This window comes from Citrus sinensis, chromosome 3, assembly GCF_022201045.2.
Source record: "Citrus sinensis cultivar Valencia sweet orange chromosome 3, DVS_A1.0, whole genome shotgun sequence".
Taxonomy (NCBI): Eukaryota; Viridiplantae; Streptophyta; class Magnoliopsida; order Sapindales; family Rutaceae; genus Citrus; species Citrus sinensis.
In genome coordinates this window covers 44485570-44510897 of record NC_068558.1, presented here as the reverse complement: position 1 = coordinate 44510897, position 25328 = coordinate 44485570, and the positions used below count along the sequence as shown (strand labels likewise).

At 35.4% G+C, this 25328-nt stretch overlaps 2 protein-coding genes across 13 annotated transcripts; one reads left to right on the top strand and one right to left on the bottom strand.

Annotated features, from left to right (window-relative positions):
* Positions 1-537: 537 nt before the first annotated feature.
* LOC102608917 (hypothetical protein) lies at positions 538-20167 on the bottom strand. Of its 12 annotated transcripts, XM_006479730.4 has the most exons (22): positions 20006-20167; positions 19554-19674; positions 19139-19219; positions 17936-18095; positions 17681-17838; positions 17323-17479; positions 16985-17213; positions 16174-16289; positions 12175-12259; positions 11756-11971; positions 11502-11679; positions 10817-10945; positions 10475-10648; positions 10109-10342; positions 7872-9419; positions 5031-7522; positions 4528-4923; positions 2967-3125; positions 2290-2796; positions 1681-1825; positions 1441-1585; positions 538-1064 (listed from the first exon to the last, which is right to left on the bottom strand). In XM_006479730.4, the coding sequence occupies exons 2-22, from the start codon at positions 19600-19602 to the stop codon at positions 929-931; spliced, it is 7494 nt and encodes a 2497-aa protein (XP_006479793.1). In that variant the 5' UTR covers positions 19603-19674; positions 20006-20167; the 3' UTR covers positions 538-928. The 12 variants fall into 12 exon arrangements, with proteins under 12 accessions (XP_006479793.1, XP_052293872.1, XP_006479792.1 ...); XM_052437912.1 differs by lacking the exon at positions 19139-19219; XM_006479729.4 differs by having other exon boundaries at positions 19554-20153.
* Positions 20168-22924: 2757 nt separating this feature from the next.
* On the top strand, positions 22925-25262 carry LOC102608626 (hypothetical protein). Its single transcript, XM_006479728.4, has 4 exons — positions 22925-23309; positions 23930-24140; positions 24567-24736; positions 24823-25262. The coding sequence occupies exons 1-4, from the start codon at positions 23061-23063 to the stop codon at positions 24847-24849; spliced, it is 657 nt and encodes a 218-aa protein (XP_006479791.1). The 5' UTR covers positions 22925-23060; the 3' UTR covers positions 24850-25262.
* Positions 25263-25328: the final 66 nt, after the last annotated feature.

Sequence of the window (25328 nt, the reverse complement as noted above, 5' to 3'; positions counted from 1 at the left end):
CCTGGTAACCGTTTCAGGGTCAGGAATGGGCAAACACCGTTGGATCACCGTTTTCATTGATGTCTCTAATGCATTGGTGAGTACACGTTCAATATTTACTCAATTAGTGGAAATTGCACAGCTAGCTACGACAGTCAAAAACCTCAGAACATTCCTTGCTTTCTCCTGTTCTGCTTGTAACAGAAGAAAATTTAAGTTGTGATTGATTGCCACCAAATTGGACAATATTGAATCGTCCAACGGTCCGATGAAACCACTTCACATATTTATTTATCTTTTTTGTTATTTGATGTTGGTAGCTCTTAAATTGAATAAATATAGATGACAAAAGATTGTAAGGAAGACAGCAACTCTGCACGGCTGCACCAGCTCTACTATGATGCAACTTGTACGTCGTTGGTGATTGAACTTAATAATGCGCGCTACCAAGTGATGAAAGCTCAGCCTTTTACCTGTCACTTAGATGCGCATCTTGATGGAAAAAAAGAAAAACACTTAAATTTGAAAAGATAAGTCAAAAGAGCAACGAAGATGAGCTTGGGTTCGAAATTATTTTCTATAATTTTTTCCTTTTTTTTTTGGGCCTGAACAGAACGGGCAATCCTCTGTTCAATCATGTGGAGATGAACCCCCATGCATACAACATGAATCCAAAATTCTAATACCCAATAACAGATACTGTACAAAGAATGGACAGCCTGTTGATTATATATACACACGGAGAATTCAACATTCAAAATCTCAGTACTGTTAAAGCCTCAGTGTGAAGAATGTAATACCAGTATACCACCAGAGCATCTCTAGGGGCCATAGAAACAAGAATCAGTTGTTGATCTTCATTGTCCAATTATAAGCGTGTGTGTCAGATCTAACGTCAGTGTGAACTTTCATTTTCTAGCAATCAAAGGCAGTGCTCAGATTCAACCACCTAGTCTGGCTTTGTGAACTCGAGCAGCATGTGTGGTGACCGATAAATTTTTACAAGGGTCCAATAAAGGACCTCCTCAACTTCATGCTCACCCTCTGCTCTAGCTGAGTATATATCCTCACATATGGCTATCAACCTGCATCAAAAAATGAAAAACCAGATATTGACATGTAACAGGAAAAGGAGCCGGAAGTTCTCATCTTCTTATGTATGGAGAGCAAACACGAGGACAAACTAACAGAATCCAACATGAAATATTTGATTTTCAATCTGGGCTTATAGCATATACAAAAATGGTTTGGATGGTGCAGCTAAAGGTTGTATTCACACTTCCAATCAGCCTGTCAAACCAAATAAAACCAACATAGAGCTGTACTTCCTTCTCACTTAAAGACCCGACCATGGGCATTAGGACCATCGAAACTGTGTGTCCATTATTCTGTTTTCATGGTAGTACATCCTGTGCTCGGACAAATAAAAATAAAAATAGGGCCTCACAACTATGCATTTACCTGTCACAAGAAGGTAGGTTCTCAAAAGGAATTCTCATTCTTAAGTCGGAGCACTGAAGTCTGATAAAGCGACCAACCGCGAGCACAAAGGTTATGTAGAGACCCCAAATGCTGAACTTGCTTAGAGTGTCACCAAGAATACCCTCTGAAGTATAATCTTAGCATTAGTAATTGTATGAAAGAAGAATCATAATGGATGTAATAAATACATGAATACAAGAAACTATTTTCTAAACTTACGTGGTGGTGTTTCCTCAGAGACTATAATCGCCATTGGTCCTGAAAGACCTTCACAACCTTTTATGTCAGATGCATTGATATTATGGAAGGACCACCACTCAGAATCAGCACGATTCATAACGAGATCCGCACTAACTGCATATACCTATAAAGATATTATAGGCTTGTCATCACAACAATCTGTCCTGAGGTCACCTACGACATCATTTATGATAAGACAGCTAGTATACCATACAATAGCGTCTACTGACTCATTTTAGAGTAAGCCATCTCTTTTACAAAAATGTTAGTTGCTTATGAAGTTTTTTTGTTAATTGCCATCAAAGACAGTTTTAGGAAGGGTTTTCCAGTAAATTATTAGAGATTAACAATTTGTTACCACAGAAAACACCACATAATATGAAATTTGTCTTCAGAAGTATTATGATAGTTGAACCATAACATTTGTTGTAAAGCCTCAAAAACAACCTAAAATACGAATTTTACATTCAGCAGCATTATGATAGTTGAAACATAATAATTATTGTAAAGCATCATATGATGCCAAATCAGATTTATACTGTGCAAATGATTTTTTTAACTGTGAGCAGATTGACAAAAGAGTTGTACCTCTTGTTCAAAAGGTCTGACATCACCAGAAGCAGTGACACGGAAGTATCTTGGATAAATATTTTTCACCCTGAAGCTGTTAGTAGAACCATTAAGCACACTTATGACATCTGATGGTTTTGGAAGATCAAGAGGATCTACATGATTTTCATATTTCACTACTTCCTTGCCTTTTGGTCGATCTCTTGTAAGTACCCAAGTAAATCTAATATCCATGCCCATGTGCCAGCCTAAGGAGTGAATGAATCTGGTCTGAACTAAACCAGGAACAAGCCACAAAACACTTGCATCTGGTTGACAGCATATCAACTGAATATCATGTGTATTGTATGTCTCCAAAAACCCTTGACCAAGATTAACATCAGAGTCGAGCACATCCCATGGGATTTTTTCACAGAGAGTAGTATGATATAATGTCAACTTTCCACCCCTTGTATTAATATCAATTTGAACACTTGCATCTTTTATGGGGTTTGCAATGTTCGTTGGATTACCACTGCTATACATCTGAGAAAGTGGGGGAAAAAAAGAAAAAAGAGGATGTTAGTAAATGAAAGTTATACTTCATCTAAAAGCAGTAGCTCAGAAGACAAGCATATCTAAGTTAGAAGCTCATGAACAAGCCACAGGCAATTTACTAAGACATACTGCAAATCTCAGAAGCTACATTTACTTACCAGCATCGGAGCCCAGATAACGCAGATTAACACAAAGAACAAACATATCCCATTGCAACATTTGGTCATTATCGTTTGCTTCTCTCCTTGTTTGTTCTTAGCTCTATTCAACACTGCATCGCATTTGACAAGGTACAGACTTGCATTTATGTCCTCCAGCTAAGAATAAAGCTATAAATCAGTTACAAAAATAATCATGAAAAAAGTCCGATCAAGCAGCTATTGCTAAGAACAGAAAATCAAGTGAGCTATATATTCTATGACCAGTATACTACAGAAACAAACAAATGATATGCTCTATACCAATGTCAACTGATGCAGCTGTAGAATAGAGCTCTAACTAGGGAACTCAACAAAGTAATAACATATAGATCCATTATCCATTTTTAAGCAAGCAAGGAATTTATGATCTATTAGACAATCCATCCCTTTTTTTTTTTTGACAAGTATTAGACAATCCATCTTAGCAATGCAGACTCATGATAATTTCTAATTAAGCACTCTTAGGCTTCTTTCTTTCTTTTTCTACCACTCCCATCTCTCAATTTGTGTCTTGCTTAGAAGAAAAAAAGGTTCAGAGGTTAAGAAGGCACCATGAGGAGGATGGAGAGGAGTTGAGGATGGCACCAACAGAGAGCATAAGAAATGTCAGACAGTTGGAAAACAAAGATTAACAAAGCCCTGACCAGGACTAATTTGATTTGACTTCGAATTGCGAATTGTGGAAGAAATGGCAACAAATGGCATGTTGGTATAAACTTCAGAAAGCGAAGTGCACATTATTAGTAAACTGAACCCAAGCTTTCAAGTCATGCTTTTGGTATGCGTGTCCAAATCATATGTTATATTTAATAAATGTGCAAATTTTAACACTTTCCCTTCTTAAGCAAGTTCGACAGAATGCCGTAACTGACTAAGCCTAGCATGCAGACCAGAAACTAAAACAAATTGGGAATAATGGGGGAAAAAAGGAGAAAACAAAACAAACTTGGTTATACTATCATATTAATTAAACCAAATAATAACTCAAGCTAGAGTGTGCGGAGAAGCCGTATTAAACTGTATTTGAACAATGGGATATTTTAACAACCATAATGATGGTCTTCTGACGAACAAACACTTAGCTGGGTTAAACATTTTTTGAGCTTAGATAAGAAGAAAATCTTTTAGATCTCAAGCTATGGTAGACTGAGGTCAGCTAAAATGGAAAAATTGACAAAAATTCAAAGTTGACACCATCAGAGAGGCACGTCCAGCAGACACACATCTATTAGGCACATCCACAAACAATTCAGCTGAAATATTTACTTGCCGGAAAACAGTTGACCTGATAAATTAGCTAAAAACTTCCTATTATTGGAACATACTGGTAGAATTCTACTTTTTCTGAATTTTCTGTTCCCTAATCTGCTAAAGAAGAAAAGCAACAATTAATAACAGAAAGAACAGTATAATACAGGAGGTGAATTATGGTAGGAGATAATTGTATAACTTCAAGAAGTTTAGGTAAATATCGCAAAGCAATTTTAGTGTAACACTACTGAATAATATCGTCACTTACCTTCAGCCAATCATACATGGTCAAAGATGTGGATGTGCATGACCAATCAAGTACACATCGTAACTCATATAGGAATGGTAGGGCACGGTATAATCTATAGCCAAAATAATTAATTCGTGAAACTTCACTTGTCAAGAACTGCCGATACAAGGTGCTTTTGTGAGGAATCCCATAACGAATCTGTATTGCCTGTAATGATAAAGAAACCGCTTTTGCGAGAAATATTGCACGAAGAGCAAACTCTCCCGCACGTTGGTGTGAAGCCTCCATATTCCAAGCATACTCAATGACTGAATATGTAAAGAGAATGAGGTTGAAAAGGTAGAAAATCACTTTTCCTACGGCGAATGAACAAAGGTAAATTATGCGATCAAGAACAATCAGAAAGAAGATGATCTGCATGAAGAAAGCATTTAATCCAGTAAGAGAACTAGATTAAGTGGAAGATGCCAGCCAGGTAATGGAGAAATATACCACCACAACTTCTCAAGAGAAAGACTTACCATTAATATAAATACAAACTCCTTGGGAAACTGGTCTTCAAGCTGATAAACATCAAGAAGCTCACTATTATGTTTTATGATGGATTGGTAAAAGATGGCAACTAGAAAAAACACAGTCAAATCAGCTCCAAAAATGTAGGCATAAAGATCAATTTCTCTTTTGCCTCCCCCAATTATAGAGAGTAGTGGGTAAGGAAATCTCAATTGTTCAAAAAGCCCAAGACTTTGTGCTTTACGAATTTCTTTTGCAACATCAGCTGCGGGAGTAAGTGATTTGTACCATTCTGCTGAAGCACATCCAGTCAAAGGTGAGGCATACACTACCTCCAAAACAACCAACGCAATGTTTGGTTTTTCCTGACTTCTCTCAATGCTCTGAATGTTAACCCTACTAGCGAAAGGGCAATCGCTAGGGTTTTTTTCCTTGCATCGCTCATCATGAACAATTTTAAGCACTTGGTTTATTCCAGACTCGATCTTCTCTGGCTGAATCCCATCTTCTGGCCACAAGTTAACATCCATGGACAACTGAACAAAGTAAGGAGGAGATTCTGCTCCCCGTGTCAGTGATTTCCAGTACCTGAAGAACCTTCTTATTATCAATTTCACCATATTTATCATTTGTTGAAGCAGCTCTTGTGCCTTCTTACTCCAACTATAATTCACCAGAACCTCTTTCCTGTAGAGAGCATCCCTCCTGCGAGAAATGAAGTCTGTAGAGGGCATCCATTCACTATCTTTTGCAGTTATAGAGCTCTGTAAGAGAGTAAAAAAGTAGACCAGAAAAAGAGGCACTGCATTGACAACAAAAGATGATGTGATTTTATGTGCAGGGTCAGGGAACCCTAATGCCTGGAGGAGGTCTGAATCAATACTTAACCCGCAGTGCTGGATGATAATTTGGTACAGATACTGAACTAAAATGTACATTTCCGTGTAAATTAGCATAATAATCCAGAAGATGCTACTTGGGCCAGTATGCACACATAGAGCATACAAGAAGAGAGCTGCCAAATACACCATTGAAAGCAAACTGAAGTTCCAAATGAACACAAGCACAAAGCAACAGTAACACACAACATCATTGTTAGACCGCATTTGGGACCATATGTAACGGAAGATCCTTCCAATCTGCAAACTCGTAGCGTCTGAACTCTTGTCAGATTGCAGAGAATATGAACGATCCAGAGACACGTACCTCTTCTTCTGGCTCTCCATTTCATCATATGCCTCATCCTCAGCAGAGGACAGCTCATTCATGTCTGAATCTTCAGGAGTGATGTTCAAAAAGCTCACAAGGTTATTAACTGCCTGATTTCCAATAGACTGTACCTGGGAAACTCCATCACCTAGTAGTTGTACTGCAGACTTTAAAGGATTTTCCTTGGCTTTGATACTTCTATTTGAGTCGAAGTCTGCACTATCCGCAACATCTAGCTCAATCTCATTGATTTCACAAGGAGGAGATCCCACTGAATCCTTTGGAGAAACCACCCCCATTAGATTGTCCATGTGAACAACAGCAGGAAATTCATGAACTTCCAAAGGAAATTGTAATTCCTCTTTTATAATCTGCTCTTGCTTCCTAATTAAACCTTCCCCTTTATCAGGGGTCCTTGATTCCCAATTTGAAGTAAGAGGAGTATTCCTCCTTCTTAGGCCTTCAGTGTCCGGTGAAGTGGTATTGCAATTAGCAATGGAGTTCATGCTGTGAAGTTGTGTCTGCAAATTGAGCATCTCAGATTTCATCTTTTCCACTTGCATGTTACGTTGGCGTATCTTCTCTTCAGACTCACGAATATGTTGTAATTGTGCAGTTTTCCAGGCAGCTTTCCTTTCTTGTTCACACACAACGGCACCAATTTGCTCTGCCTCAAGATATCGCGAGACATAATCAAATTCCTGGGAGGAAAACATATATGACTGAAGTGATACCAACATAAATATAATAATCTCAACAAGTGCAGATCTTGCAGTAATCCGAAACCCATAGTCATACTTATAAAATCCAATCATCTCAAAGATATAGTCTATTGTCTCACACTTCCCTGCACTGAATTCCCCTACAAATGGAGATTGATACGCAAGAGAAAGAATAATAAGGACAAAATTGTATATGCGCAAGAACTTGAATATTTTGTTCTTTTTCTTTAGTATTTCTAGTCTCATCCGAAAGAATGTAAGGGCAAAAGCAAGATAGCCAAGGTGCAGAATGTCATACTCCAGGGTACCAGTAATCAAAATCAGTACAAGCACAAGGTCCAGTAGATGGCAATAACAGTAAAGCTTCAGATAGTCGAGAAAGGTCCACATGCTTTTAGTTTCAAAAGAAAGATCTCTCAAAACAAATGTGTTTTTACGTTGGGACATCATTTGACGATACGTTGAGGACCCAGAGAAGCTGGACAATAGATCGGCACGAAGTTTGAAACAAGCAAGCATGAAGACTGCAAAATAGCTTATAAGCGTCCGGGGATCATCAACCACTAGTCCTACAGGAAAGTGGTACCTTCTGTTAGCAGATTAAATTAAATGATTTTGACTACATAAAAAATAAATAAATAAATAAATAACTAATGGTAGAGTAGACATCAAAAAGATCTTCAGGATTCAAAACAGCAATCCATGCTAGTATTCTTTCAAACATTAAGAAAATTTAGACCAAAATAAGAAATGAATAAACTTCAGCATAAATACAAGCATCTCCACTAAGCATTTTACAAACAAAAAGAAAATAAGAAACTATATGCCAATATCCATCCTACAAGCCATCCGAATGAGTGCATAGACATGTCTAAACCACAAAAAAGTGCAATCGTAAAATGCTTCAGAGAGTAATACCTAACCAACAATTCCCGCAGTATTGGAAATGTTGAGCTGAGCTTCTTGAGCAGTCATGGCAACGTACATTATTTTCACTAGGATTATGTTGATTTAGAGACATATTCTTCCATAAGGCTAAGTACTCCAGGATTAGAATGGTAGCAAATAAGAAGACAAACATAGGCCACAATTTACGTATAAAATGCCAATTCAGAAGAACACAAGCAGCAAGCAGTGCGGTGTACAGCAAAGAAATGGCATTCAACAGAGCAAAACTGGCAAGAAGCAGCACAATCATGTTAATCTCGAGACCAAAAAGATTAAACAAATTTTCCATCCAAAACTTCAAATATATTTTCAAGAGTGTCTTTTGTGTTTCAAATCTCTCCTTTCTCAATGTAAGGATCCGCTTCTTGTTCCACTTATGGCTCTCCTTGGCGCCTCCCCAGAAATATCCAAATGAAAATTTTCTAGTGCTACTAGCCTCAGACTCTCCTCTTTTAGAGGACACAGAATTAGGTGTTTGAGTCAGAACAGAAGTGAAAGAAGGCCAAGAATTGCTTGCAGCCACCTCTCGTTTCATAGAGCGCGTGCCTGAATCTGACAACAGCTTATCTTCCTCATTAGGATGGGGGCCATTAATAAAGGCATCTTCGGATGACACAAACAATGGACAAGGCTCTTCCCACTTACCTTTGTTTAAACTACTACTTGGAGTCTTCTCCAACCAACGGAAGATATTGTACTGCAGAGTACAGGCAACAATCACCATCACTTTTCCCCTCAAGCCCAATTCTATGCCCCAAAAACTGGGCTCATATACTCGCAAGCCCAAAAAAAGAGACAAATCAGAGTGCTTTTGCCCTGGAAACATTCCGGCTTGCTTGCCCCACATCTGAAAGAGATACTCAATTGTCACTAGAAATCCTGTGTAAACTAAGAATGATTTGGATGGGATCCGGGAAGCTTTAGGTAAAGTTGAACAGATGACAAGTCCAAGTAGATAAACAAGACCCAATGCACTAATTGGAGATAAAGAGGCATAGAACACTGCCAAAAACAAGATCTTCTGGCTGTGACAAACTAGAAACCGTTTGATGAAACCTAGTAACCCAGAATCCAAGAGATTGGGATCATCTTGCCTGTAGTGCCTGCTTTGTCTCCTCTCATAGCTATAAAGTTGCATCACAATCAAGACTGCTATAGATTCCCAAACATTTTCCAGCAATGATGCTTCTGAATCGTAATCCAAGTAAAAATACAGATCTATCAACCTGGATAACCACAGCTCAAAGCTGGAGAAACAGCTCAAGCTATAAGAGAAGACAAACACCGTGATAGCATATAATTTTAATGGAAACCATAAGCGTCTTTTTGATTTCTCAACAAGTTGTCTTCCAATTATCCACACAAGCAGAAGGAAAATGTACCCAAATGATATATAATTGGGTCTCACCATGTATACTGTGAGGAGAATAGTGAGAAAAGCAATGTAGGTTCCGCATGATCGGTACATAGATAAAATCTTCTGCCCAATTGCACTAAGGAACGATGCTATCCTTCTCTCTGAAAGTAGATGAAACAAATGAATAGTTAGTGAAAATAGTAGTAGCAAACAACAGCTGCAGTGCAACTGATTGTATTATTCCGAGACACAGATAGCAAGAATTGTCACATCAGTGAGTTTAAACTTGACAATGCTCTGTTTCCCTATTAGTTAGAAAATTAACAAAAGCAGGTTCATAGTCTTATTTGCGTCATCTTATCAAAAAGAATGTAAGGTTGACATCAAGTAGATAACTGGTCTCAACCAATGGAAAATCACAAGCGTGGTCATTACAGTGAGTACCATATAATGTTTATTGGTTCAAATTCTGCTTCATGTCAACCCCAACTAGTTTGTTTTAGGCTCAGTTGGGACTTTTCATATTTCTGTTTCATTGAAGAAATAAAGTTCAGAAACATAACCGTTAAATTTGCACCCATCCCAAAACTTGCAATAAACAGATAGTTAAATATCCAGAATAAGACTGCAGACGTACAAAGAAATGGTAAGTTAGACTTCGGAGCCTTCTGAACAGCATAATCATCACAGCAATTCCAGTTTCATATAATTTTGAATTATTAGATGGACTAAATACTTTATTTAGCCTTTTGCAATAACTTCAGAGAAATTGAAGCGGTGATGAATTTTTACTAAAATTGTTGGACGAAGTTGGATAATCAAATTAATCAAGAGATTAATGAAATTTTACCATAAGAGGAATTATCATGACTGTATTTTGCAGTTGAGGCTGAGTACACTGACAAGAGGACTGACTTGTTCAGACCAGCCTTTAATATGCTAAATCCAACTGGAGGGCTAGACGTATGCTGCACGATGGCCGAGAATGAAAATAGCGTTTGAAAACCATGGTTGTGAATTGCACAGAAACAAGCAAGCAAAGCTATTTCTAAGAAATCCCAGGAGCTGTCATGATTCAAGAGACCTGCATCAATTCATGTAGTACCTCAGACTTTGATAATAGATCAAAACAACCCAGTAAAATTAATTAAAACCTGTGGCCACATCCACTGGGAGGATAACAATTCAAACCAGATAAAAGGAAATCACCGCATACCAAGCTGTGATAGAATTTCCATACTTAAAGAGTCTTTTTGCCGCAAAGCATTAGAGATCAAATCAATCCGAAGAAGGTACAAGAGTGCAAAATGAGCTTCACATAGAAGAATCAAAGACTCGCGTATCTTTCTGCTGACGTTGTGGCTTAAAAGATATATCAGAAAGAATATCACTGAAACATAAGTCAAGAAAACACCATTAAAAAAATTCCATTAGTCAATGCCACGTCACAGATTTCCATCCATTTACATGTACGTTAATATGAAGGTGAAAAGGCCTTGAGCTAAGGATCAATTGCCATAAATTAATAACAGAACATAACAGATTATTGTTTACTTACTATATATAGCATGTATGAAACCAGGCTTCATGGCAAGGAGGCCTATGAGTGCAAGCATGATTGCCCGAGAACATTTGCGCAATCCCCAGGCAATCGTGGCCACAATCAATACCTTGGTCTCTTCTCTCACTGTACTCAAAGTATACCAAGACATCATAACAGAGATAAGAACAAAATAAAAATCAGAAATAGCAAGAGAGGATTCTCAAGCAGATCATGCTTGCATGGCATAACAAATCCCCAAATCTGGAAATATTTCACGTATTACAAGCAGTGTCAGGAAACCAGAACACTAAAAGAAAATTTCACATAAGAACTTAAGCTAAAGATAGTTTTGCATCAATTGAAAATCATGCATAGGACATTATTTCTTAAAAGATGCTCTTGGCAAAGCAACACAAAATCCCAAAAGGACTAAAATGTCATATATTGGTTGATTAGAGATAAAATGTTAATAGAAAATGACAATTACAAGAGGAGACACGATTCAGTAACTTTGCAGTTATTTTTCTTTTTGGAAAGAAAACAGAGAAATTTTATGCAATATTAGAAGGGAATAAATATTACACAAGTGAACCAGAGGTCCACAAACTAAATCTTCCCTACAGTTACTTTGTAGATCATCCAATCAGATCCTGAGAATGAATCAATACAAGACATTTAGAGGGGCTGTTGTATTAATTACCTTCTACTGTTGAGGTTTCACTGGAAGATCGCCCATCCTCACCAGACAAGTAGACAAAAACAGAGTTGTTCACGAGATTACCTAAAGCAACCAAAACCCCAAGGCAGAACTGAGCAAGCAGGAAGAACCCAGGAATGGGATAATGCCACAGCCCAACCATCTCCCAGATTTCCATGTCCTGCATATTTTCCAAAATTAACCTTGCTTTCTTTTTAATGAGGAATATGAAACTTCATGCTGATAGGGAGTACTACCTTCCAAAGCTTCCAATTCAAGAAAGAAAATGCTACGTTGAAGATATATGTGCTAACAGCCCACAAGAGAATAAAGACAAGCAGCAGTCCATTTAACCGGTGCAAGTGGAATAAAGAAGGGAAGGCATATAAAATATAGCCAACATAAGCAAGAAGTCCAAATGCACATATACTTGCAAAATGGAAGCTCCAAAAAGAAAGAGCAAACAGTGAGACCTGTCAAAACCACCATTGTAGGCTTTCACATATAACAAAAATGATGGATAAGTACAATTGAAAATAGAATGTAAATTTGACATTTATTGCTAAAGTCAAGAACTAGGTCCACGACCATTAGCCATCTTTAGTTTCACTGGTTGAGCGGAAGACCAAATAGTTCAGAAAGCAGATGACGATATTCATTGTTCACGAATATGTACCGGAAAACCATAAGTGAAGAAGTTGATGCTAAATGTTCGAAAAACTGCTCCCCTTAACAAAACATTTGAATGCCTCACGCCAGATCTGAAAATAGCAGATCAGTAAACGGTGAGCAGAATACCAAATTTTTGTCTAAATCACGATTAAGAAAACTTGAAACAGAGAATAATCCAGGGGCAATTATACATCTTGTGTGGCGAACAAAAGCAACAATTGAAGATGAGTGCAAGCATCAGCACATAATGCAGAATGCACTGTCTCAGCAAAAAACAGAAAAATGAAGCAAATTAACAAGACAAGATCAGATAAAGTAGATTCACAGTAATATCAATCCTCTTCATCCTCCAGTTTACATTAATCATGCTGTTGAAAGTCAGAGACTGTAGCCTAATTTTGTGTACATATACTTATTCTTTCCTTGTATAGTTTATTTTTCATTAATCTCCTACAACTTCCTTATATAGCCTAGTCCGAGTAGTATATAATGTAAAGATTACAACTTCTATGAATAAAAAATTATTTTCCCAATACTTTTTCTCATGGTATCAGAGCCCACGTTAGGGTTTCTGGGCATCTATTTTGTCAACAAGTTTTCAGCCGCCAATACCTTCAGGGTTTTATCTTGTTCTATGACTTTAAAATTCTAATTTAAAATGTCAAATGTGAGCGAATCCAGCTCTGGTGTCAACATTAAACATGTTCAGGCCAACAGTTCTGTTAACAATCCATCATTGCAGATTACAACTCACAAATTGAATGGCCAAAACTTTTTGCAGTGGTCACAGTCTGTGAAGTTGTATGTGAAGGGAAAAGGTAAAACGGACTATCTTGATGGGTCAATAGACATACCATAGGCTGACGACCATTCTCACTAGGCACTTGAGAAACAATGTTGTCAGCTAAGGACTTTCATCCTCCAACAGGTAAATATTTTGTAACCATGAATGTGACTTTTTTTTTTTAGACTAAGCCTTATTTCTCCAAAACCTCTCTTCACGGGGAGGAATATAATATGGAAGATCAATTTTGTAAGTTTTTTTTTTCCAAAGTCCACACAGTCAGGTGAGCCATCTTTTAGAGATAATATCACAAATTCAACTCCTCCTTTGATAGTTTGCTCTCCACAAAATCTGCCATCTTCCAATAACAATCAACAAGAGGAACAAGATTGCACTTCCCCACAGAAACAGCCTACCCAAGTGATGATCAGCAAGTGTCTTCACAAATTCAACCATCCACTGCACAAAATCAAGAGGATGCTAAAAAGCTAAAGGTGTATTCTTGACCAAATAAAACAGTTTGTACATCTATTGACTGCCAGAATTCTGAACCGAACATACAGTTGTTGGAAGATACAGGTACTGTTCAATCTGAGTCTAAATTACATTTAAATTCTCTACCATCATTTGATTTGGATTTAGATTCGCCTATCGCTTATACAGAAGGTGTTAGAACTTTTACTAAACATCTTGCTTCTAAGTTTGCCTCTTATCATAGATTGTCACTACCATTTAAAGCTTTTGCTACTAATCCGTCATCTGTAACTACTCCCAGAACAGTACAGGATGCTCTCGCAAACCCAAAGTGGAGAGAAGCAATTTATGAAGAACTAAGAGCATTGTATAAAAATAGAACTTGGGCTCTTGCAGACTTGCCTTCTGAAAGAAACCTATGGGTTGTAAATGGGTATTTATGGTTAAGCGTAAGGCTGATGGATCAATTGGGAGATTCAAGGCTAGGCTGGCGGATAAAGTATTTACTCAGACATATGGAATTGATTACCAAGAGACATCCACCCCTGTTGCAAAAATGAACTCTATTTGGGTCTTATTGTCACTTGCTGCAAACTTAGAATGGCCATTACAACAGCTAGATGTGAAGAGTGCATTTCTCCATGGAGATTTAGAAGAGGAGGCGTATATGAATCCACCACCAGGGTTTGAGAATACATTTGAAAGAGGAAGAGTTTGCAAGCTGAAAAAGTCTTTATATGAGCTCAAGCAATCACCTAGAGCCTGGTTTGACAGATTTGCGAGATTTATTCTCAAATGTGGACATCAACAAAGCCATAGTGATCATATGATGTTTCTTAAGCATGGTAAAGAAGATAAGCTCGCTATCCTTATTGTGTATGTGAATGATATTATCTTGATTGGAAATGACAGAGATGAAATTGAAGACTTAAGAGGTTGTTAACCAAAGAGTTGGGAACTAAAGAACAAGGTTCTCTGAAATATTTCCTCGGAATTGAAGTGGCTAGGTCTCATAAAGGGATATTTTTGTCACAACAGAAATATATTTTGGATCTCTTGAAAGAAACTAGGATGTTAGGATGCAAACCTAGCGATGTTCCTATAGAATCCTCATAGACTTGGGGCAAGTACTAAAAGTAGTTTGGTTAATAAATAACAGTACCAAAGGTTAGTTGGAAAGCTAATCTATTTGTGTTATACTCGTCCAAACATTACATTTGCAGTAGGCGTTGTGAGTCAATTTATGCATTCTCCTAATGTAGAGCACATGGAAGTTGTGTTTAGGATACTGAAATATTTGAAGACATCTCCAGGAAAAGGCATTTTATTCTCTAAGAATAATCACCTATGGGTTGAGGCATATACAGATGCAGATTGGGCTGGATCCTTTGCTGATAGAAAGTCAGCATCAGATTATTGTACATTTGTTAGGGGGAATCCAGTTACTCGGAAAAGCTAGAAACAATTAGTAGTTGCAAGATCAAGTGCTGAAGCTAAGTTTAGAGCAATGGCATTGGGGATTTGTGATCTTCTATGGCTGAGAATATTTCTAATGGAGTTGAAGGTGTGAAAAGCTGGATCAATGAGACTGTACGGTGATAATAAAGCTGCCATTAGCATCGCTCATAATCCAGTCCAACATGATTGAACAAAACATACTGAGATTGATAGACACTTTATCAATGAGAAGTAGGAGAGAGGTTTGATATGCATTCCAAATGTTACAACTCAAAAGCAAGTAACTGATTCTCTCACCAAGGGATTATCAAAACAAGTCTTTCAATCACTGAATTCCAAGCTGGGAATGATAGATATCTTCGAGCCAGCTTGAGGGGGAATGTTGAAAGTCAGAGATATATGGTTTATTTTTTCTTAATTTCCTATAACTTCCTCATATAGCCCAGTCAAAGTAGTATATAATGTAAAGATTGCAGCTTCTATGAATAAAAAAATATTTTCCCAATATTTTTTCTCACATGCAAAGCAGTCTGCCTTCAATTTGAAACCATTAAGTTTCAGTCTGTCCAAGGACTCAGATCTTAGGAGATATAGTGGATTTTGATCATTTTTACGTTTAATGTTTTATAGACAAGAGAACTCACATATCTACATCAATCATAAAGGAGAAAGTGATATAGAGGGCAAAAAAAATTTAACCCCTGCAATTTGACATAAATTTTTTTCAGAAGGCAATAGAAAGCTAGTTAAAAACAATTTCTCCTAAATTTGATTGAATTCTTTCAGAAATACTTCACAGTAGTCATGGGAGACTGAAAAGGTAATAGGTTCAAGTCAAGGACTCCCTCATCATCATCTTTCTTAAATGCATTGTGTTCCCTTAGTATTTCACTGCGAAAGCATCTTCTAACGTCCAGTCTTGCATTTGAAATCTTATCAAAAGATGCCACTAGATAGGCTTTCCATATCTTCTTGTAACTTAATGAATATAACCTACAAATTGTTCTGATGCAGAATGCATAAATAACCTTATTATGGAAGGACCCAGGAAAAATTATGGAACGAAACTTGCAAGACCAGCCCTCAGATTTGTAGAAATGGATACTTAGCTCAAAATATTGCAGGAAATTATTAGTTAAATGTATGGAGTGTCAGATTTTGATTCAAAGCAATGTAGACAGAACTTAATATGAAGTTACCAAATCAGATTTGGTAGATTCTAAGGTTGAGAAGAAAAAGGTTGACTCAGGATTATCAGAAACAATAAGGATATTTCAAGTTTGTTACCTTGATTCACGTATGAAAAATGAATGTTTTGAGGGCAGTAGATGCTCTGTCATGCTACTTTCTCTCGAGGACACAATAACATCCATTTCCTCCAAATCACATTGAATGCTAGAAAGCTGCACCGTTGGGTAGAAAATTTAAGGGGGGGGAAAAATATATATCTATAGGAAACAACCCAGAAAAAGTACAACATATACGTCGTGATATGTACAGAAACTGTTTCCTCAATACAAAATTTAGTTTCCCTGCAATTTTTTGAAATCATTATTTTATTTTGTCCCATTTATTAGGCCCAAATAATCCAAAACTATAAATTTGCATGTAAGCTCTGATTTTATCTGTTTAGGAAAAAATTTTGGCTACCAGTAGCCACAATTGAACTCGATGACATAAGTCATACCAACATCTTCCTACCAGTAAAATAGAGCTGGCACCCATCTTCTAAAAAACTAAAGCAAACATAGAGGAGAACTCATTTGCCATGTGGCAATACTTAATTCATACTTATATGCACAGGTACTAGTTACTCAACCCAAAGGTGAATAGGACAAGTTTTTAGTCATTCTATCCACTAACTCATTATTCACTTTGAGCATTGCCCCTACCATATTGCTCTTAAATACTTGAATGTTGCCTACATACAGTAACAAACATGCAAAACTACATATCCAGACAGGTGTAGTTTCTACAATCAGGAAGGCAAGTTATTATAACATTAAAAAATTATTAAACCAAATATGACTTGCAGAACCAGAAACTTAAAAGAAATAAGATAATCATTTTTGCTTCTTCCAGTGATTTCCCAACTAACCTTAAACAAAGATGACCAAATATCTAAATGAACAGTGCATACCATGATGTAGAAAAGTATAAGAGAAAAACCAGCGCAAATTTCAGGCCACTCAGTATTTGAAGACACTTTAAACAGACCAACAAAATCAGCCATCCATTGAAACATGCTTGGGAAATTTACTGGGAGCTGATAGACATAAAGCAGGATGATGTTAAAGCAGGCATACAGCTGAAGCAGCCTCCACCACCTTAGAGACAAGATACACAAATGTAAGCCAACAAGAGACCAAAGGCCGACCATTGAAAAGAGAACGAGAAATATAAGTACTAACATATAAAGAATCAAAAAGTAAGAACCTGAAAAGTCCCAGAAAATTGCTGGTCAAAGACCAATCTACTACACCAGCACAGCTGCCGATAAAAAATGGAAGAAAAACCCATGAAGGATGGCTAATCCCCACAACCAGCTGAATAGCAGGCAACAGCAAACAGGAAGCAACCCTAAGATGAGAACCTTTCAAATTGCAAAGAAGAAAAAGTATTCCGGATCAATTGAGATTCGTACATATGAAATGAGATTTATTTAAGTAAAAATTATTACAAAGCTTAGTGGTAATTCATAATGTATTCAATATTCAGGAAGGAGAAACAAAAGAGAGAGAAAAGTTAGCAACACATGAACAGCATTTGGAGTTGTAATGAAACACTTACAAACCTAGATGATCAACAACCGTTAAGAAATGACCCCAACAGGAATCTCGCCACGGATCCAGACCAAAATTGTTCCCATATATATCAATCAAAGCTACAAAAAGAGCAAGTAGTTGTCCAACTAAAAAATATACAACTGATGGGGATTTCCAGGACTTCACTCTGCAAAAGCATACAACAAGATACAATTTGTCAATCCATGCAGAGGAAACAAAGAATTTTCAGAATTTAAAATTTAAAATTAAAAATTAGTTCTTACATCATAAAACCAATTAGCTTCATCCACCAAGCATCAACTAGATTCCATTTGTAACCCTTACAAGCCCATATAACAAGATATACAACTTGACAAACAATTACAAATGTTGAAAAGATAATGACAGGCCACAACAACAAAAGTCTCCCTCGGAAGCGAAAACCTACAGGCAAGAACAATCCAATATCAGTCCATCAAAATCATAATAATCTTTAAAAAAAAATCACGGAGACTACAGCATTCTCTTAAGTATCATTTCTTTATCTAAATTTTCCAGATTTGAAAATAATAATCATTTTTACATTTTAAAAACCAACAGTTTGCAGTCATTGATGATTGAGTTTAGCATCTAGATAATTTTCTCTCTCTTTTTCCTCCTTTTGAGTGTTTGTGTGTGTGCTTAAGCCGAAGTTTGGTATGCAGATAGTTGCTTCCAAAATTGCAAAATTGCAAAATTGTAGTGAAGTACAAACTAAACAAGCAAAGCTCAAATAATCATGGACTATATAAATTCCTACTGTACAATGAAGAGGAATCTAGCCAATGACATATAGCATGTATAAAGCAAAGTGAAGATCTAGAATATTCCATTGAAACAACCCCTATAGAAATTCCCCTATCTCACAAATATTCACCTGATAGCTTTTATCCCATTTTACTTCAGCCAAACTCAAAAGCGGGGATGACAGACCATCGCCATGCCCCACATTGAGTGAGTCTGTAACACCATTGCTGGAAGCACCCAAACATAATGTATTTTTGACCCATGACTTCCTAACTTTGAAAAAATATGAAAGAAATAAACTGGGAAAATTCTTCAATACGGTTATATCAGATATTTCCTATGCGCTTATCAACAGATTAAAAAAAAAAAAAAAACTATGCAAACCCATTAATGGGACATGAGAAATTATTTATACAATATTTTAGAATTATTATTAACCACTTTCCCTCAGCAAATACATGTGGAACATCATGCAAGAATCAGAAATAATTTAGTAGTACTCTGATGTAATAACTCTCAAGATACTCTCATTCAGTAGCTTTGAAAAGAGAATTCCACCCTCCTTGCCCATCTTCGTACTCGGAACAAAAAATGAATATGCAGAACATCATACAAGCTTAGATTTACACTTTAACCAAATAGAACTGTTTGAAAGCAATAAAACAGAAATTAAAGTGGTAAATTTACATAAAATGCATTACCTATCTTTGGTGCGACAAATTGAAAAAGAAGAAAAGCTATCAAATCAACAAGAGAGATCAAGCTCCAATTGACTAAAGCAGCTGCAAGAAAGGCAGCAGATTTTAGGAGTAAATAATTATATCGAAAGTCAACTCATGAAACAAACCCGAAATAATTTATTCAAATGATTTTATACCGAACAAACAGCTTAAGTATAAACCCAATTCAGCGCTGTGAGTAATATAACTACAAAGACAGAACTATAAGCAATTAAACACAAACTTTAAAGCTCTAAATCCACAGGTGCACTAACTTTATACACCTATGTGCTAATTTCAGTCGTATTAACCTTTTTTTAAACTATCTCATTAGCTCGATTATGCAACTAAAAAAGAATTAAAAAACTCTCTTAAAAAAATAATAATGAAAGCGTACCTGTTAAAAGTAGCAAAGGCAACACAAATCCAATAAGAAAACTCCCCATGTGAAGCTCTTATGTTCAGTTCGATCACTCAATTCTCATCATTATTCTTCTTTCAGTGTCAAACTCACAAATCTGTCAAATGGGTTTTCGATTTTCTTCAGAAATGAAGGAAACACAATTCACACGAAACCCAAATATTGAAATAAAATTCGTCGATCTTTTCATGAAGGAAAGAAAAAGGAAAATGTAACGACGAACGAACTGAATTTTGTCGATGATGGGTTTTCTAAAATTACGATTAGAAGTTAAGAAAATATTGATGAAACGACTAACAGTTTGGAATATGAAGTCCCGCAAGTCTGGGGAAAAATCAATTTTATCGTGTTAAGCAACTTAGCAGCTTTCAGCAAAATAGAGAAATAAATATATTTATAACGTGAAGCTATGGGATCTGTAAAACTACCCCATCTACGCTGTAAAGTGTTGGGTTCTGTTTTTGTTTACGGCAATGCCCAACGGGAATGGGAGCACGCTATTTCCTCGAGTAATTCCCATTTGAGACTTCTAGACGACGTCGCGTACGGGACTAAGCCAAGGATGACATGACAGTGGGTAAGGAAGGGTGCGAGTCTGCCGATACCGCACCCGCCAATCCTTAAAAAAACAAAAAATATATATTTATTTAATAAAAAAATTAAACTTATAAATACGGTATTATACTTACTAATAAATAAATTAAAATATAGTTACATTAACATCATATTATATATTATCCGATAATAATATAAAATAAAAATAATTAAAAAAAATAACTTCTTAAACAATTAACTTTTATGTATTGATATAAACAAATGAGTTTTTTTCTTTTTAATGTGTAATATTTTGAAACCTTGAATGTATTTTTTACCTTTATTTAAACAATTAATTTATTTAAATCTTATTTAAGTTTGAATTTGATCGGTAGTAAAATTATTTTTATATTAATTTTTTTATTTAGTTAATTTATGGACATGACATTATTAAAAAATTTTAGTCCTTAAACCAATCTGTAAAATAATTGATTGGATATGCATTATGTCAAATTCGTATTTGATCTGCAGACGTGTAGATTGAATTTCACCAATCCGTGGATTGGATTAGATTAAAAATTGTGATTTAATCATGTAAAATTAGATTTTTATACAATTTAGGAAGATTATTAGTTTTCTTCTACCGAAATCAATTTATACCACTTACTCACCACTATTTTCATAATAGTCAATAACTTCCCTTGATAACATAATTTTAGAGTTTTACCCTTACTTTCAAATACATTTTTATCTATATTTATTACAAATTGAATAAATCGTATAAATGGAAATCAAAACAAAAAATTTTAAGTACTCAAAATAATAAATATATGTTTTAGTGCAAATAAAAAATAAATTTAAGATATTTTTCTTATATTTTTTGTTATTTTTAAATATTTTTCTTATAATAAATATATATTCTACATTCCTTAGATAAATTATTAAGCAAATGATTAAATTACTCCTCGCTTCCTTAAAATCTTTGTTGTCAGGAGAATATCTTAATTTTAATACGGAGAAATTGACAATCTTCTTATAATTTAACTAGAAAAGACTACAATGAAAAGTTTAGCACAATTAAGTAATCAAATTCAACTACAATTAGAATAATATTTAATTAAGATGATTAGGTTAATTGTCAGTTGTCTAAGTAATTTAAAATGAGCTGACAATGACCACAACCCTCCAATACTGGATTTTTTTTTTCTTCTTCATAATCTATGCAAAGAAACGTATCTTAACGTGTGAAAGACATAAGACACGTTTGGGGTAGCTGCGCTGCCACCACGCAGCTGTTCTCCAAGCCATATTTTTCTAGGGTAATTTTTTCACCCATTATGATATTCCCCTAGAATATGGCTTGGGGAACAGTTGCGCGGTGGCAGCGCAGCTGCCCCAAACGCGCTAATAGTCTGCGACTATTTTTCCACCCATTTATGATTTACCTAACATACCATCAGTAGTTAGCAATTAAAAAAAAATGAAAATTGAAAATTTTGTTTCTTGTGTACACAGTAAAATCTAAATGTAGTAAAATTTGTTGGAGTGATGGTGCATATTGCACCTAACATGCTAGTATGCAACTGCTCCACTAACATAAAAATTGTATAGATTTATAATTTACTTGTTCGATAAATTATTTTTAAGTGAATATGCTTTTAATGGATTAGAAAAATACCAAATAACCTTTTATAGTTATTAAACAAATTTTATCTAACTTTTACTCAATTTATTAAAGTATTCTTACTTTTACTAACTCGACCGGCTTACCTAGTTTTACTTAATTTATCAAACTACGAATGACAATTGGGTGGGGAGGCCTACCCCATTAAAAATTTCGTCTCCATTCCCTCATACCATTCCTCATTTGTTTTATTTTATAGTAGATATATACACATGATTTCAATAAATTAAAAATTAAAAACTTAAATAAAATTATTATCATATTATAAAGTATTTAAATTATTTTAAAAAATCTCCAAATGTTAGAAATAATATCTTGAAATAATATCAAAACTGAAAAATATTTGAAGAGAGCAACATTTTAGAGAAAAAAGGAAATATAATAGTGTTTTAGGGTAGAATAAAAATTATATTGTAAAGTTTTCTTTTAGTTATAGCCTATTTATATGAAGTAAAAATAAAAAGAAAATTTATTAACTAATATTGTAATTCATAAAATAAAAATTAGAAAAAATACTTATATATAATGGGAATTGGGATGGGGGTGGGATGCAGAGTACAAAATCAAATCCCACCTCATTGCGAATTTGGAAATTATTTTTTCCTTATTCCTTAAAAATTATTCAAAATTTACCCAATTTGGAATGTTGCCCCAAACTCATGGAGGATTTTGCTATCCCTATATCAAACTAACAAGATTCTAGTATCAATGCTTTTTGTCTACAAAAATTAGGAAGGGGATAATTTGATCTTTTTCACTAAGGAAAAATTGTAGAATAAATTAAAGGTACTATATCAATTATTTAATAAGTAAATAATACAATAATAAATGCATATTTATTTTAAAAAATGATTACACATATGTTAGTTATTTATTTTTAAAAAATATTACCAGGTGGTAGTTATATTATTTTTTTTTGAAGTATGTAGCTATATTAAATTTAATTACATATATATATATATATATATATAAATTAATTAATAAAGAATTTAATTAATCATATATATATATATACATTAATTATATTTTAGAAATTTTCTTTATTAATTACATTTTTGTGCGTAATATAAATGGTTGGAGCATATTACCATTATCTAAATACATGACTGCAACAGAAACACTGTCGTTTCGAAGCAAGTGGCACGGTCGATCGCAGCCTTTCATTCCTTATCGGCCTCGGTTTCTTTCTATTCTCTCGTAGCTCCACCCGCTTGGGCGAAAAACCGCTGATGAAAACACCTTAAAAAGAACATTGCATTTGAAATATGAATACGTTGATCATCTCAACATCTCCATACAGCTGCCACGTCTCGAAATTCCCATTACTCCGTAACAGGTTATGCTGGCCCAAGTTTCGTGGCACAAGCTTGAAAATACAAGCCAGTGCTAATGAAGTGGATGCACAGGCAACAGTAGAGGAATCATCTCAGAATGAAGAGCCACTACCAGAACCCAAAGAAACTAACAAGCTCAGCTCTACCGCCCCACCTGCACTTGACAAAGATCTCAAAAAGGTTACGTTGGCGCATACTATAATGAAGACAGTTATATATGAATATATGATCTTAATTTGTGCTAGTATTTTTATATATTTTTTTTTGTCAACATGGTTTCATGGATGTTCTTTCAAGTTATTGTGATTCTGAAGCTGAGTAAAAATGAAGTTCGTTTATTAGTAACAGGATTCGGTTTCAGTTGGTCGCATGCATGTTATTCTTTCTCCTTGTTGAGGGAATGTCGGAGATTTACATTATTTGGTCATGTGAATTTGAGAAGTATTTATACTGAACTGACGTTGATAGTCAATCCCTTGAGATGTTTTATATATACACCAAGTGTTTCCTGGCAATTGCATAGTTTTTGGGAGAAAGGTCATGCTTACACTGAATTACGGCTTTGTAAATCTACTAGTGCAGTTTTAATCTTATCTGATTTGTCTTTAACGAGGCATTTGAAATTTGCCTATCATCCAAATTACTCTGGCTGAAGGGCTAATTTGGATGATAGTGCAAGGGAGTTCATCCAATATATTTTGATTGTAGAATTTTGGAATTTGATAGGTGACTCAGGACATTGAGAGTTTTTTCATAACTATTTTCTCTTAATTCTATATTCCATGTCCTTGCTGAAACAGGTTGTTCAAAAGACAGCTGCCACATTTGCACCAAGAGCTTCTACAGCAACCAAAAATCCTGCAGTGCCTGGAACTATTTTGTACACTGTTTTTGAGGTCCAAGGTTATGCCTCAATGTTGCTAGGTGGAGCTCTATCTTTCAATCTCATTTTCCCATCGAATGAACCCGACATATGGAGACTAATGGGGATGTGGTCTATATGGATGTTCGGTAAGTTCTGCACCTTTGTTTTCAATTCCATACTTAAAATATAAATGAGAGACAGGAATATGTTAGTTTTTGCAGCACTTCTCTGCAGCAAGTTTTACTTATTCTGCCATTAACTTTCTTGGTGCTTCTGGTGGATTGGGTGAAATACTATAATTAACTACTTGCACAAGCAATTTACATCTGTTCACTTCATCGTTGCCTTAGCATATGAAGTATGTCTATTAACATTCAAACCTAGTTATCCATAATTCTGTTTGTTTATCCTACATATTGCTGCAAGTTAAAATATTCCATGGCATGTTTCTATAACCAAATCCTTTCTGTTGTGGTCTTTCCTTAATTTTCAGATAATAATTTGCAGGCATTGACTTCTGGTCACTGTAGACTTGAATTGTATTAAAAAATTTCATGGCTTATTATTCGCAGCAATTCCATCCCTCCGTGCTCGAGACTGCTCAAAGAATGAGAAAGAAGCCCTTAACTATCTCTTTCTCCTCATCCCTTTACTCAATGTCATAATCCCATTCTTTTGGAAGTCATTTTCTGTCGTATGGTCTGCAGACACTGTTGCATTCTTTGCGATGTATGCATGGAAGGTATGGTTTGTTGATGCAGAAAATGTGAATTTGACACCCTGCCTATAGTTGCATCTGTATGTTAAATTACAATTTTCTTTGCATAGTTTGGGTGGCTACGAACAACAGAGTAGGAGCTTTTATGCAGTGGTGTATTTCTTCAACTGAATCCAGAGGCTCATGCTGTTCAACTGGTCCACAATGGATTTCTGATGTAAAGTTTCTTCAAACCTATGGTAAACAGGGCAACATTTATTGCCTGGTGGAAGCAAGACAGAATTTTTGCTTTAAGCTACGAGATGAGTTAATATTTAGTTAAATATACCATTTCCATTTGGGTGCCGGGTGGTTTCACCTTTTCTTTTGTCCATTTATTCTTCTACAACCTACAGCTACGAGGACAGAATGTATATAATTCAATGTTCATTAGGAGAATTGTGAATGGGTACAACTTTTGAGACTTGAAATATGTACATCTACTAATACTAAAATTTATAAGAAAGAAGTCATCAAAATGGCAGAAGAAAGTGTACCCAAGGTTGCTTTTTGTAAGGTTTGTTTTGCCTTCCAACATACATTGATCCACATGCTTTAACACCAATTTGAACTCTCT